At 51.8% G+C, this 16,137-nt stretch overlaps 1 protein-coding gene across 4 annotated transcripts in view; it reads left to right on the top strand.

Annotated features, from left to right (window-relative positions):
• Positions 1-1,832: 1,832 nt before the first annotated feature.
• The window catches only part of NOS1AP (nitric oxide synthase 1 adaptor protein), a 167,742-nt gene continuing 153,437 nt past the window's right edge, over positions 1,833-16,137 (top strand). Inside the window, exon 1 of one of the 4 annotated variants that reach the window (XM_075322266.1) lies at positions 1,833-2,139. In XM_075322266.1, the coding sequence (XP_075178381.1) occupies positions 2,035-2,139 (105 nt within the window). In that variant the 5' untranslated portion in view covers positions 1,833-2,034. The remainder of the gene's footprint in view (positions 2,140-16,137) is intronic. The other 3 variants (XM_075322267.1, XM_075322268.1, XM_075322269.1) reach the window with 3 other exon arrangements.

Genomic DNA, 16,137 nt, shown 5'->3' with positions numbered 1-16,137 from the left:
AAGTGGGAGGCTCCGCTGCACAACTGAGCAAGAGGACAAGTACATTAGAGTCTCTAGTTTGAGAAATCGATGCCTCACAGGTCCTCAGCTGGCAGCTTCATTAAATAGTACCCGCAAAACGCCAGTGTCAATGTCTACAGTGAAGAGGCGACTCCGGGATGCTGGCCTTCAGGGCAGAGTGGCAAAGAAAAAGCCATATCTGAGACTGACTAATGAAAGGAAAAGATAAATATGGGCAAAAGAACACAGACATTGGACAGAGGAAGATTGGAAAAAAGTGTTATGGACAGACAAATCAAAGTTTGAGGTGTTTGGATCACACAGAAGAACATTTGTGAGACCCAGAACCACTGAAAAGATGCTGGAAGAGTTCCTGACGCCATCTGTCAAGCATGGTGGAGGTAATGTGATGGTCTGGGGTTGCTTTGGTGCCGATAAAGTGGGAGATTTGTACAATGTAAGGCTACTTTCACACATCCGGTTTTTGCTCTGTGGCACAATACGGCGCTCTGCAGAAAAACCGCAACCGTTTTTTTTGCCGCCGGTTGTGTTTTTTTTTGCATAGACTTACATTAGTGCCGTATTGTGCCGCATGGGCGTGCGTTCGGTCCGGTTTTTGCCGCATGCGGCAGATTTAGCCGATGCCGTGGCCGGATAGAACGTTGCCTGCAACGTTTTTTGCTCCGGCAAAAAAACCGCATTGCGCCGCATCCGGCCGCTGCGGCGCATTTTTCAATGCATGCCTATGGACGCCGGATGCGGCGCGATGCGTAAAAAAACGCATCCGGCTGCCGCATGCGGTTTCTTCCACTGCGCATGCTCAGTAGCATGCCGCAACCGGAAAAAAACGGACCGGCCGCATGTAAAAACTTATGCAAAGGATGCGGTGTTTTCGCCGCATCCGTTGCATAGGTTTCACAGCCGGATTGAGCCGCATGGCTCAAACCAGATGTGTGAAAGCAGCCTAAAAGGGATTTTGAATAAGGAAGGCTATCACTCCATTTTGCAATGCCATGCCATACCCTGTGGACAGCGCTTGATTGGAGCCAATTTCATCCTACAACAGGAAAATGATGACAAAGCACACCTTCAAACTATGCATGAACTATTTAGGGAAGAAGCAGGCAGCTGGTATTCTATCTGTAATGGAGTGGCCAGCCCAGTCACCAGATCTCAACCCTATTGAGCTGTTGTGGGAGCAGCTTGACCGTATGGTGCAAAAAGTGCCCATCAAGCCAATCCAACTTGCGGGAGGGTCTTCTGGAAGCACAGGGTGAAATATCTCCAGATTACCGCAGCAAATGAACAGCTAGAATGCCAAAGGTCTGCAAAGCTGGAATTACTGCAAAGGAGCCTTCTGTGCCGAAAGCAAAGTGTGAAGAGAAAATTATTATTTCATATACAAATCGAGTCAGTGTCTGGACTATATATCACTGATGAATAAAAGTATGAGTTTTTCACGGAAAAGACAAAATTATCTGTGTGACCCCAAACTATCAAATTATAGTGTGTGTGTGTGTATATATATATATATATATATATATATATATATATATATATATATATATATATATATATATATAATATATATATAATATATACACACACACACAGTACAGTAGCGTCTGACTGGACGGTTGGCAGTGTTTGCGGGAGGCTCGGCAGCCATTCCCCGGTGACACACAGGCTGGCTCTGCTCCTTCGTTCTGTCCCGCGGTGTTGTTGTGACAGTGGGCACAGCTCAGCGCGCCCTCTAGCGGGGAAGCACAGGAGATAAGCGGCTGATTGCGCCCTCTAGTGGTAGAGCCGTGGCAGGGAGAAGGTAGCGTTCCCATGTAATCTCCGCCATCCCTGCCCACAGTGGGACGTGCCTGCACAACCGTCCACCCAGCACCGGTGGGAGAGCGTCCTCCCAGCAATAGGATTGTGCTTCCTCTTCCCCGGGATCCTCCCCGTCTCTAGCCCCGGGATCGCTGCTGATACTCTGCCTGTGCCCTGCATGGGATCCTGCCAGGAGAGCTCGGGCTGTACACAATGCCAGCGAAGAGCAGGTACAATCTGGTGGATGACGGGCACGACCTGCGGATCCCGCTGCACAACGAGGAGGCATTCCAGCATGGCATCTGCTTCGAGGCCAAGGTGAGCGCTGCCTCCGTTATGTGTGGGGGGCACCGGCTGGGGGTGGGGGGCTCCCAGTGATGGGCGCACACTTGTAGCCCAGCCTGCTGGCCTCTTGGTGACAGGTGCTGCGTGGACTCACTTGCTTTTCTCCCACATTCTGATGAATGGCCATCATATTGTTGTCAGTGGCCCCTAAATTTAAAGGGGGCTTCTGATATGAGCCCAAGATTATACTGAGGGTGACATTGTGGTCTGGGGATGATGCTGACCTCTGCTCATGTCCGCCATCCCCACCACAATCACATCCACAGGTGGCATCATCACACCCCAAATCAGCAGTGAGGCGCTCCCCCCTATGGACAGTGCCGATACCCCTATCTGGGTTGACAACCATCCAGAAATTTTAAGATTTTCCGTAAAAATATGGCACTTTTTGTCCTTTTCCGTAAATTTTTTTTTAAGGGGTCTGTGATTTTTTTTTTTTTTTTTTTACATATATAGAATATTTTGACTGTAAATATCAATCATAGTATACAGTGGCTGCTGCTGATGTCTGATATCAGCACTATGGGTGGTACACGTGGATCTGTCCGTGGTTTCTGATAAAAAAGTAAAAAGTCAAGTGTGCCACCTTCTTCCCAATGTTATTCATACAAGACAACGGAAATAAGTATCAAATACTAATTTTCGGTCCACTAGAACTATATAATATCTATATATATAATTGCCTTATTCTGTCTGTCTGTCTGTCTGTCTGTCTGTCATGCTCCGAAATTGTGTCCTTACGGTGACACAAAGCTGATTGGCCGCTGGGCTCGCCATGGCCCCGCCCCCCCACACGGATTGGCCTCTCGCCCCGGCTCTCTGCAGGCCCCGCCCCCTCACGCAATGCACGCTCGCTGTGGCCCAACTGACACGGGGCTCCGATTCCCAGGTGAGTACACACACATCAGATCACACTCACTCTCACACTCACTCTCACACTCACCTCACACATCACATCCACACATCACATCCACACATCACATCCACACATCACATCCACACATCACATCCACACATCACAACATGCTGGGATATCGCTTGCTTCTACACCGGCTCCGTCAGGATCCCGGCAGCGCCACACATAACCTTGCGATGCTGGGATCTTAACGGAGGCCGTGAAAGCTGGTAACCATTATACACATCGGGTAACTAAGGTCCCTTAGTTACCCGATGTGTATCATAGTTACCAGTGTACACCGGCTCACACTCACTCTCACACACACATCACATCGCATCCACACATCAAGGTCCTGCAGCTGCAGAACATACATAACATAACAGCACACACACACACACACACACAAATCAGATCACACTCACTCACATACACACATCACATCGCATCCACATACTCACAACATCCTGGGATATCGCTTGCTTCTCGGCGGCGATATTGTGCTGTGAGCTTCCAGGACCTGACGGAGGATCACATGGCCAGAAGCATGTGATATCCCCGGATGTTGTGAGTATCAGCGCGTATGTGCAATATCGTCAGTGTCTGTGTGTGTGAGTGTATGCGATCGGGTGTGTGTGAGTGTATGCGATCGGGTGTGTGTGTGAGTGTATGCGATCGGGTGTGTGTGTGAGTGTATGCGATCGGGTGTGTGTGTGAGTGTATGCGATCGGGTGTGTGTGTGAGTGGATGCGATCGGGTGTGTGTGTGAGTGTATGCGATCGGGTGTGTGTGTGAGTGTATGCGATCGGGTGTGTGTGTGAGTGTATGCGATCGGGTGTGTGTGTGAGTGGATGCGATCGGTTGTGTGTGTGAGTGTATGCGATCGGGTGTGTGTGTGAGTGGATGCGATCGGTTGTGTGTGTGAGTGGATGCGATCGGTTGTGTGTGTGAGTGGATGCGATCGGTTGTGTGTGTGAGTGGATGCGATCGGTTGTGTGGGTGAGTGGATGCGATCGGGTGTGGGTGAGTGTCGGCAGAGGAGCACGGCGTGCTGGAGGAGGCTGGGAGCAGAGAGGCTGATCTTGGGGAAGGCTGGGAGGGGGGGGCTGATGCTGAGGGAGGCTGGAAGGAAAGAGGCTGAGCAAACGTGCTCCATCCGCCATACTGCGCACTCCCCATCGTGCTGCATCCCCCATGCTGCGCACTCCCAAACGTGGTCCATCCGCCATGCTGCGCACTCCCAAACGTGGTCCATCCGCCATGCTGCGCACTCCCAAACGTGCTCCATCCGCCATGCTGCGCACTCCCAAACGTGCTCCATCCGCCATACTGCGCACTCCCCATCGTGCACCATCCGGCATGCTGCGCACTCCTAAGCGGATGGAGCATGATGGGGGGTGCGCAGCATGGCGGATGGAGCACGTTTGGGAGTGCGCAGCATGGCGGATGGAGCACGTTTGGGAGTGCGCAGCATGACGGATGGAGCACGTTTGGGAGTGCGCAGCATGACGGATGGAGCATGTTTGGGAGTGCGCAGCATGCCGGATGGTGCACGATGGGGAGTGCGCAGTATGGCGGATGGAGCACGTTTGGGAGTGCGCAGTATGGCGGTTGGAGCACGTTTCGGAGTGCGCAGCATGGCGGATGGAGCACGTTTGGGAGTGCGCAGCATGGCGGATGGACCACGTTTGGGAGTGCGCAGCATGGCGGATGGAGCACGTTTGGGAGTGTGCAGCATGGCGGATAGAGCACGATGGGGAGTGCACAGTATGGCGGATCGAGCACGTTTGGGAGTGCGCAGTATGGCGGATGGAGCACGTTTCGGAGTGCGCAGCATGGCGGATGGAGCACGTTTGGGAGTGCGCAGCATGGCGGATGGAGCACGTTTGGGAGTGCGCAGCATGGCGGATGGAGCACGTTTGGAAGTGCGCAGCATGGCGGATGGAGCACGTTTGGGAGTGCGCAGCATGGCGGATGGAGCACGTTTGGGAGTGCGCAGCATGCCGGATGGTGCACGATGGGGAGTGCGCAGTATGGCGGATGGAGCACGTTTCGGAGTGCGCAGCATGGCGGATGGAGCACGTTTGGGAGTGCGCAGCATGGCGGATGGACCACGTTTGGGAGTGCGCAGCATGGCGGATGGACCACGTTTGGGAGTGCGCAGCATGGCGGATGGAGCACGTTTGGGAGTGCGCAGCATGGCGGATGGAGCACGTTTGGGAGTGCGCAGCATGGCGGGTGGAGCACGTTTGGGAGTGCGCAGCATGGCGGATGGAGCACGATAGGGGGTGCGCAGCATGGCGGATGGAGCACGTTTGGGAGTGCGCAGCATGGCGGATGGAGCACGTTTGGGAGTGTGCAGCATGGCGGATAGAGCACGATGGGGAGTGCGCAGCATGGCGGATGGAGCACGTTTGGGAGTGCGCAGCATGGGGGATGCAGCACGATGGGGAGTGCGCAGTATGGCGGATGGAGCACGTTTGGGAGTGCGCAGCATGGCGGATGGACCACGTTTGGGAGTGCGCAGCATGGCGGATGGAGCACGTTTGGGAGTGCGCAGCATGGGGGATGCAGCACGATGGGGGGTGCGCAGCATGGGGGATGGAGCACGATGGGAGGTGCACACCTCCCCCCAACACACACACACACGCGCACTGCACAACACACACACACTAGGAATCACAAACAACGCCCTACACAGACACCCACACACACAGACAACGCTGCACACACAAATATACGCACATACTGCACAACACACACATTGCTCAAAACATACCTCCCCCCAAAACACACCACACCCACACAAACCGCACAACACACACACACACACAACGCTACAGACACACAGCGCTCCACAAACAACGCAACACACGCAACACACATACAACACCGCTCTCACCCCCCGCGACACTCAGAACATGTACAGCGCCCTACACAAACACTTGGTAACTACACACAACAACATCTATATATATAACAAAAATCATACATGAACTACACAATACGTAAATTCTAGAATACCCGATGCGTAGAATCGGGCCACCTTCTAGTAGTGTATATAAGTACAGCCTGCTAGAAGGGCGCTATATACACACTCATCCTGCGGGGAGGGGGATGGTGGAGAGCGCCGTACACACACATATACTGCGGGGAGGGGGATGGTGGAGAGCGCCGTACACACACATATACTGCGGGGAGGGTGATGGTGGAGAGCGCCAAACACACATATACGGTACTATGAGGAGGATGCTGGAGGAGAGCTTCGTACAAACACATACGGTACTATGAGGAGGGTGATGGAGGAGGGCGTCGTACACCTATCCTGCGAGGAGGGTGTCGTACACCTATCCTGCGAGGAGGGTGATGGAGGAGAGCGTCGTACACACATATATGGTACTATGAGGAGGGTGATGGAGGAGAGCGTCGTACATATCCTGCGAGGAGGGTGATGGAGGAGAGCGTCGTACACACATATATGGTACTATGAGGAGGGTGATGGAGGAGAGCATCGTACATATCCTGCGAGGAGGGTGATGGAGGAGAGCGTCGTACATATCCTGCGAGGAGGGTGACGGAGGAGAGCGTCGTACACACACACACACACACACACACACACACACACACACAACCTTCGAGGAGGGTGATGGAGGAGAGCATCGTACACACACACACACACACACTCACACTCACTCTGCGAGGAGGGTGATGGAGGAGAGCGTTGTACACATACTGCGAGGAGGGTGACGGAGGAGAGCGTCGCACATATACCGCGGGAAGCGTGATGGAGAGCGCCGTACACCCACATATACTGTGAGGAGGGTGATGGAGGAGAGCGCCGTACACCCACATATACTGTGAGGAGGGTGATGGAGGAGAGCGCCGTACACCCACATATACTGTGAGGAGGGTGATGGAGGAGAGCGCCGTACACCCACATATACTGTGAGGAGGGTGATGGAGGAGAGCGCCGTACACCCACATATACTGTGAGGAGGGTGATGGAGGAGAGCGCCGTACACCCACATATACTGTGAGGAGGGTGATGGAGGAGAGCGCCGTACACCCACATATACTGTGAGGAGGGTGATGGAGGAGAGCGCCGTACACCCACATATACTGTGAGGAGGGTGATGGAGGAGAGCGCCGTACACCCACATATACTGTGAGGAGGGTGATGGAGGAGAGCGCCGTACACCCACATATACTGTGAGGAGGGTGATGGAGGAGAGCGCCGTACACCCACATATACTGTGAGGAGGGTGATGGAGGAGAGCGCCGTACACCCACATATACTGTGAGGAGGGTGATGGAGGAGAGCGCCGTACACCCACATATACTGTGAGGAGGGTGATGGAGGAGAGCGCCGTACACCCACATATACTGTGAGGAGGGTGATGGAGGAGAGCGCCGTACACCCACATATACTGTGAGGAGGGTGATGGAGGAGAGCGCCGTACACCCACATATCCTCTAATCATCTCTGTCCTCTAATAACATAAAGGCTTGTGTGACCCAGTACATGATGTGGTTACATAGTGGTGTGTAATGGTGGAGGTCTGTTAAATCACTGCACTGTTGGCAGAAGAGCGCCCTCCTCCCATATACAACAGAACTGCGCCCAGATGTATTGGTAGAAGGCCCCTTGGATATTTCAGCTACTGGAATCTATCAGTGGATTCTTCTGACATTAATCTCCTTTTTATATAGGGGACCCCATGACTGTTCCCCAGTGGCAGTTTTCGGGGGTTATATAGTGCAAGTTGGGTTTACTTCTAAAAACGTATAATATTCCAAGAAAATTTACTTCCATTGAAAAACCTAATGGTGAGGGCTCAATTCCTGTATCAGGATATACGTCCTGCTGCACTACAGGGTGATATATGCCATTATATGCCTCTGTGAGAAGACAGATGTGGCTCGGACAAGTCGTAAGATCTCCACATGGATCACGGAGCATTTTTGTACTATTAGAAACAAAATTAAAAACCATCCCTGATCTAAAGACTTCTCTGGAAAAGATTGAGAGAGACCGGCGTGGTGGTAACTTCTTGAGTTGGGCTCCATGGCTCTGACAGGCCTCAATCATGACCTGGAATTGTTCCCTTTTTAATGACCCCTATGTTATATATCCAGTGTGCATATACAGAAACGTACCATCACAGCTAGACACATGCTTCTAGTCTATGAGGCAAGAATTTGTTCAGGACGATTAGTGGTTAAGTTATATCTTTCCATATCATTGTGATTAATTGAAAAAAATAACAAAACTTTCTAAAGATCATTTTTAATTTTTTTTTTTTAAACTGATGACTAAAGTGTTCACTTTTAGGTATAATTTCAACATTTTTTTTTAAATAAAACATTTTCTATAAACATATGTACGGTATATAGTATATATCTGTTCCTATCCAATAGGCTTTAGGCCTTTCAGGATCATGTGGCGTACCCTCTCCCCCTATTTAGTGTGGTCTGGAGCAGGCTGAGTACACTTTCCCTGACGAAGGAGGCCATGATGCTCGGAAACGCGTAGGATCCTGAGGCCGTGATGTTCCGAAACGCGTAGTATCCTAAGGCTGTGATGCTCCGAAACGCGTAGGATTCTGCGCCTGTACGGCCTCCGTACTCAACGTGACATCGCCTCCAGCGCCACTCTTCACACTTTGCCACTAGCTGGGAAGGCCAATGGTCTAGGTGTCCTGGGCATGACATCACGTGAGGAGCAGGCACCTGTGCCTTTTCAAAGCGGGATAGACCCGCACGGCACAACATCTTCGCCCACCCTGATTTACTCTAATCTGGGACTAGTGCATTATCAGTTTAAGCTTAATCAGCCGTGAGCTGCATTCTAGCATTGGAGCCACGAGCGTGTTATCTTATAATCGCTTTGTGTGTTATTGATTTTTTTTTTTTTGTCATTACTTGAGCTTTCTGTGGCTTAAAGGGAACCTGTCACCAGATTTGTCCCTTATAAGCTGTGGCCACCACCAGTGAGCCCTTATATAAAGCATTCTAGAATACTGTATATAAGAGCCCAGGCCGCTCTGTAGAATGTAAAATCACCTTTATAATACTCGCCTAGGGGCGTCCGCTCCGATTAGCGTGTCTGCTCACGGGTCCAGCGGCACCTCTCTGCTGCCATCACCATCCTCCTTCTCAGCCCTGGATGGAAGACGTGTCCTATGTCCTCCACACAGGCTGGCATTGCGCTCCTGCGCAGGCGTACTTTGAACTGCCCTGTTGAGGGCAAAGCAAAGTACTATAATTCACAGGCGTGAGGAAATGTCAAAGGCCACCCGCACATGCGCAATAAAATACTTTCTTCTGCCCTCAGTAGGGCAGATCAAAGTGCGCCTGCGCAGGAGCACAATGGAGGTCTCTGTGTGGATGACGCGTCTTCCACACTGGACTGAGAAGGAGGAGGACGGCGATCACAGCAGATCCTTGATCCATTCCAACTGGGATAAAAGTTCCTTGTTCTGCCAAATGGTGCAGGTCCTACGGGTCGGACCCCCACTGATCAGTAAGGTATCAGCCATTCTGTGGATAGATGATATTGTCTTCATTAGAACCCCTTTAAGGGCTCGATCACACATCAGTTGTTGGTTACTTCACATGTTGATATTTTGACCATGATTTCCACACCAGTGATAGGTCTCCTGAACCAAACTTTTAGGAAGCTGTTAGTTTGGGTCAGAAGATGGTCGGTGTACTGCGGTCCATATTCAGACTGAAATGTGTCTGTGTTAGGCTATGTTCACACTAGAAAAATTATTTTTCTTAAGAAATTTCTTAAGAGTGAAGGATTAGTGCACCTGCGTTATCGGTGCGTTTTTACCGCTGGTTGCTCCCTGCGTTATTGTGCCAATTATCTATGGCAAATAACGCAGTTAGCTGCAGAAAAGAAGTGACATGCTCATTCTTTTTCTTAAGAAAATCTACTGAAAGAATTTTCTTAAGAAAAAAACGCAGTTTGCGCACAGCTAATTTTTTTTGCCATAGGTTTTGCTGGGGAATGTCTGCAGAAAGGTTACAAGAATTTCTCAAGAAATTTCTGCAGCAAAAATGGACCAAAAACGACTTTTTTTTTCTGTCTGAAACGTACTCGGATCCAGTTTGTGGTCTTGAACTTGAATGGGTCAGTGAAAAAAACAAAAAAAAAACCAAAACCCCTGACATCCTACAGACCCCATCCGAATTGTATTTGTGCCGTACATTGATTGTTCTGTCAAATACGGGAAGAGCCTCCATCGCTATACAAGATACCTGATTGACATACTGATGGTAAAATTAGATACACGGCCCAAAACTGGCCCACTGATGAAAATGTGATCCTCTGATTGCGGATGAAAAAAAAAATCACTCAGATGGAAATTCAGGAGATGTTGTGTTGTGATACAAGTGTCCAGTATCACTTTGTTTCCTGATTTGATGGCAGCAGTGTCTGTGCGCGCTGAGGTCAGGATGATTTTTCAGCTTTATTACTGTTCACGTTTATTTCAGAGAGTTGTCAGCAATTTTGTCAGTGTTGACTAGTCATGGGCGAGCACTACCATGCTCGGGTGCTCGGTACTCGTAACTAGTGATGAGTGGGCACTACCATGTTCGGGTGCTCGGTACTCGTAACTAGTGATGAGCGGGCACTACCATGCTCGGGTGCTCGGTACTCGTAACTAGTGATGAGCGAGCACTACCGTGCTCGGGTGCTCGGTACTCGTAACTAGTGATGAGCGAGCACTACCATGCTCGGGTGCTCGGTACTCGTAACTAGTGATGAGCGAGCACTACCATGCTCGGGTGCTCTGTACTCGTAACTAGTGATGAGCGGGCACTACCATGATCGGGTGCTCGGTACTCGTAACTACTGATGAGCGGTTACTACCATGATCGGGTGCTCGGTACTCGTAACTAGTGATGAGTGAGCACTACCATGCTCGGTACTCAATACTCGTAACTAGTGATGAGCGAGCACTACCATGCTTGGGTGCTCGATACTCAGAACCAGCAGTTGGATGCTCGGACGGGCTCGACTTGTGTTCCAAGTATAATTTCCACAATTGAAGGCTATGTTCACATGTTACAATTTTGCTGCTTTCAAAACCTATCTTGGCAGTAATAAAGCTGCTTCCTAAAAGCAGATTTTGTTGCGTTTTTGCGGTTTTTCTCTCTTTTTTTTTTGCTTTTAAGTGTTTTTTTTTTCTCTTTGCGCTTTTTTTGGCTACGTTTTTGGTTTGTCATTTCTCTACAGTGCATGTTTAATAAAGTTAGTTTCTTTGGCGCTCCATTGGGAGACCCAGACAATTGGGTGTATAGCTACTGCCTCCGGAGGCCACACAAAGCATTACACTTAAAAGTGTAAGGCCCCTCCCCTTCTGCCTATACACCCCCCGTGGGATCACGGGCTCCTCAGTTTTCAAGCTTTGTGCGAAGGAGGTCAGACATCCACGCATAGCTCCACTGTTTAGTCAGCAGCAGCTGCTGACTATGTCGGATGGAAAAAAAGAGGACCCATACTAGGGTCCCCAGCATGCTCCCTTCTCACCCCACTTTTGTCGGCGGTGTTTGTTAAGGTTGAGGTACCCATTGCGGGTACAGAGGCTGGAGCCCACATGCTGCATCCTTCCCCATCCCCCTTAGGGCTCTGGGTGAAGTGGGATTTACCGGTCTCCAGGCACAGAGACCGTGCTCCGTCCACAGCCCCTGGGGAATCTGCTGGATATGGAGCGGAGTATCGTCAGGGACAGGGCCCTGCTACGCCAAGGTACTCTGTGTCCCTGTACAGACCGCGCGCACACTGCAGCATTGCTGGGTGTGTTAGTGCGCCGGGGACAACAGCGCTGCGCGCTTGTGCCACACTTCCACAGCTTGCTGAGGGAGTTAGTGTGTTGGGAACTGCCGCGCCGGCCCCTGCTGGCAGTTTTTACTGCGGTGCGGCTGGGACTTGTGGTGCGCCGGGGACTTCCGCGCTGGCCGTGCATATTTGTCGGCCGCGCTTATTACTAGAGTCCCCGGCTTTTGCGGCCTAGTTCCGTTTCGTTCCCGCCCCCAGGCCTGCCAGTCAGGGGAAGGGCGGGACGCTGTACAGAACGTCAGCGCCGAGGGCTGGAATCTGCTTTACATACTCCAGCCCTCACATTGAGCACAGTGGGAAGCCAGTTTCCCGCACTTTGTCTGAGGCACGCCCACGGTCCGCCCCTCTTCACAGAACGCCGGCAGCCATTCCTGTGTGCAGGCTGAGCTGGAGAGGGGAGACAAGTTCTGGGAGACCCAGGCACGGGATTCTGGCGACTACACACCCGCTTATAGCGGGCGGTAAGCGGCACCTCCGGTGCTGACCCCACTAGTGACGAAGTGTTCATTTGTATTTTTATGCTTGCATGCTATACATTGCACTAAACGGTCGCTGGTGATTCTTGGCTATATACCCTCCTAGATTGCTCTGTGGAGAATACAGCATGTCGTCCGCAAAAAACAGGGGTGCCAAGGCACAGGCTTTCTATGCTGCTTACACCGCTTGTGAGGCTGTTCTACCGGCAGGTTCCACTGACCCCCTCTGCTGGAGGTGTCCCAGAGAGATCCACCTGTGAATTCTGTCCAGGTGACGGGGACAGAGTTTGCAATTTTTGCGGATAGATTATCTGTGACTATGTCTCAGATTCTAGAAACTTTGCAGTCTAGACCAGTAACTCAGACCATGGGCACTGTTGATTCATTGCTCCCTGGTCCCCCTCAGTTGGAACAGCTCCGGGCTCCGGGGGTGTCCCATGCATCCCAGGGTGATGGCTCTGACACGGACGACAGTCCCAGACAGCCTAAGCGAGCTCGCTATGAGCGGCCCTCTACATCATCTCACTGGTCAGGGTCTCAGCAGGAGGATTCTCTGTGTGATGAGCCGGAGGTAGCTGATCAGGATTCTGATCCTGAGACCGCTCTCAATCTGGATACTCCTGATGGTGACGCCATAGTGAATGATCTTATAGCGTCCATCAATAAAATGTTGGATATTTCTCCCCCAGCTCCTCCAGTGGAGGAGTCAGCTTCACAGCAGGGGAAATTCCATTTCAGGTATCCCAAGCGTAAATTAAGTACTTTTCTGGACCACTCGGATTTTAAAGAGTCAGTCCAGAAACACCACGCTTATCCAGATAAGCGTTTCTCCAAACGGCTTAAGGATACACGTTATCCCTTTCCTCCTGACGTGGTCAAGAGCTGGACCCAGTGTCCCAAGGTGGATCCCCCTATCTCCAGGCTTGCGGCTAGATCCATAGTTGCAGTGGAGGATGGGGTTGCACTTAAAGATGCCACTGACAGACAGATGGAGCTCTGGTTGAAATCCATCTATGAAGCTATCGGCGCGTCGTTTGCTCCTGCATTCGCAGCCGTATGGGCACTCCAAGCTATTTCAGCTGGTCTTACACAGATTGACACGGTCACCCGTACATCTGTTCCGCAGGTGGCATCCTTAACCTCTCAAATGTCTGCATTTGCGTCTTACGCGATTAATGCGGTTCTGGACTCTACGAGCCGTACGGCAGTGGCATCCGCCAACTCCGTGGTTTTACGCAGAGCCTTGTGGTTACGGGAATGGAAAGCAGATTCTGCTTCCAAAAAATGTTTAACCAGTTTGCCATTTTCTGGTGACCGGCTGTTTGGTGAGCGTTTGGATGAAATCATTAAACAGTCCAAGGGTAAGGATTCATCCTTACCTCAGCCCAGACAAAACAAACCCCAACAGAGGAGGGGACAGTCGGGGTTTCGGTCCTTTCGAGGCTCGGGCAGGTCCCAATTCTCCTCGTCCAAAAGGACTCAAAAGGATCAGAGGAGTTCAGATTCTTGGCGGGCTCAGTCACGCCCAAAAAAGACAGCCGGAAGACCCGCTACCAAGGCGGCTTCCTCATGACTTCCGGCCTCCTCCCTCCGCATCCTCGGTCGGTGGCAGGCTCTCCCGCTTTGGCGACATTTGGCTGCCACAGGTCCAAGACCGTTGGGTGCGAGACATTCTGTCTCACGGGTACAGGATAGAGTTCAGTTCTCGTCCTCCAACTCGATTCTTCAGAACGTCTCCGCCTCCCGACCGAGCCGATGCTCTTCTGCAGGCGGTGTGCACTCTAAAGGCGGAAGGAGTGGTGATCCCTGTTCCTCTTCAAGAGCAAGGTCACGGTTTTTACTCCAATTTGTTTGTGGTACCAAAAGAGGACGGGTCTTTCCGTCCCGTTCTGGACCTAAAACTTCTCAACAACCACGTGAGAACCAGACGGTTCCGGATGGAATCCCTCCGATCCGTCATCGCCGCAATGTCTCAAGGAGATTTCCTAGCATCAATAGACATCAAGGATGCTTATCTCCACGTACCGATTGCTCCAGAGCATCAGCGTTTTCTACGCTTCGTTATAGGAGACGAACACCTTCAGTTCGTAGCCCTGCCTTTTCGTCTGGCGACAGCCCCACGGGTCTTCACCAAAGTCATGGCAGCTGTAGTTGCAGTCCTGCACTCTCAGGGACACTCCGTGATCCCTTACTTAGACGATCTGCTGGTCAAGGCGCCTTCTCAAGAGGCATGCCAACACAGCCTGAACGTGGCGCTGGAGACCCTCCAGGGTTTCGGGTGGATCATCAACTTTTCCAAGTCAAATCTAACCCCGACCCAGTCGATAACATATCTTGGCATGGAGTTTCATACTCTCTCAGCGATAGTGAAGCTTCCGCTTGTCAAACAGCGTTCACTACAGACAGGGGTGCAATCTCTCCTTCAAGGCCAGTCACACCCCTTGAGACGCCTCATGCACTTCCTAGGGAAGATGGTGGCAGCAATAGAGGCAGTCCCTTTCGCGCAGTTTCATCTGCGTCCACTACAATGGGACATTCTCCGCCAATGGGACGGGAGGTCGAAGTCCCTCGACAGAAACGTCTCTCTCTCTCAGGCGGCCAAGGATTCTCTTCGATGGTGGCTGCTTCCCACCTCATTGTCGAAAGGGAAATCCTTCCTACCCCCATCCTGGGCGGTGGTGACGACAGATGCGAGTCTGTCAGGGTGGGGAGCAGTCTTTCTCCACCACAGGGCTCAAGGTACGTGGACTCAGCAAGAGTCCACCCTTCAGATCAACGTTCTGGAGATCAGAGCAGTGTATCTTGCCCTACAAGCCTTCCAGCAGTGGCTGGAAGGCAAGCAGATCCGTATTCAGTCGGACAACTCCACAGCGGTGGCATACATCAACCACCAAGGAGGAACTCGCAGTCGGCAAGCCTTCCAGGAAGTCCGGCGGATTCTGACGTGGGTGGAAGACACGGCTTCCACCATATCCGCAGTTCACATCCCAGGCGTGGACAACTGGGAAGCAGACTTCCTCAGTCGCCAGGGTATGGACGCAGGGGAATGGTCTCTTCACCCGGACGTGTTTCAGGAGATCTGTCGCCGCTGGGGGATGCCGGACGTCGACCTAATGGCGTCTCGGCACAACAACAAGGTCCCAGTTTTCATGGCACGGTCTCACGATCACCGAGCTCTGGCGGCAGACGCCTTAGTTCAAGATTGGTCGCAGTTCCGGCTTCCTTATGTGTTTCCACCTCTGGCTCTGTTGCCCAGAGTGCTGCGCAAGATCAGGTCCGACTGCCGCCGCGCCATCCTCGTCGCTCCAGACTGGCCAAGGAGGTCGTGGTACCCGGATCTGTGGCACCTCGCGGTAGGCCAACCGTGGGCACTACCGGACCGACCAGACTTGCTGTCTCAAGGGCCGTTTTTCCATCAGAATTCTGTGGCCCTGAACCTGACTGTGTGGCCATTGAGTCCTGGATCCTAGCGGGTTCAGGATTGTCTCAAGAGGTCATTGCCACCATGAGACAGGCCAGAAAACCTACTTCCGCCAAGATATACCACAGGACGTGGAAAATATTCTTGTCTTGGTGCTCTGCTCAGGGAGTCTCTCCCTGGCCATTTCGATTGCCTACTTTTCTTTCCTTCCTGCAATCCGGGTTGGAAAAAGGTTTGTCGCTCAGCTCCCTCAAGGGGCAAGTCTCAGCGCTATCTGTATTTTTTCAGAAGCGCTTAGCACGACTTCCTCAGGTACGCACGTTCCTGC

Source organism: Anomaloglossus baeobatrachus, chromosome 8 (genome assembly GCF_048569485.1).
Source record: "Anomaloglossus baeobatrachus isolate aAnoBae1 chromosome 8, aAnoBae1.hap1, whole genome shotgun sequence".
Taxonomy (NCBI): Eukaryota; Metazoa; Chordata; class Amphibia; order Anura; family Aromobatidae; genus Anomaloglossus; species Anomaloglossus baeobatrachus.
The sequence above is the reverse complement of the archived record's forward strand: the minus strand, read 5'-3'. Positions and strand labels throughout refer to the sequence as shown.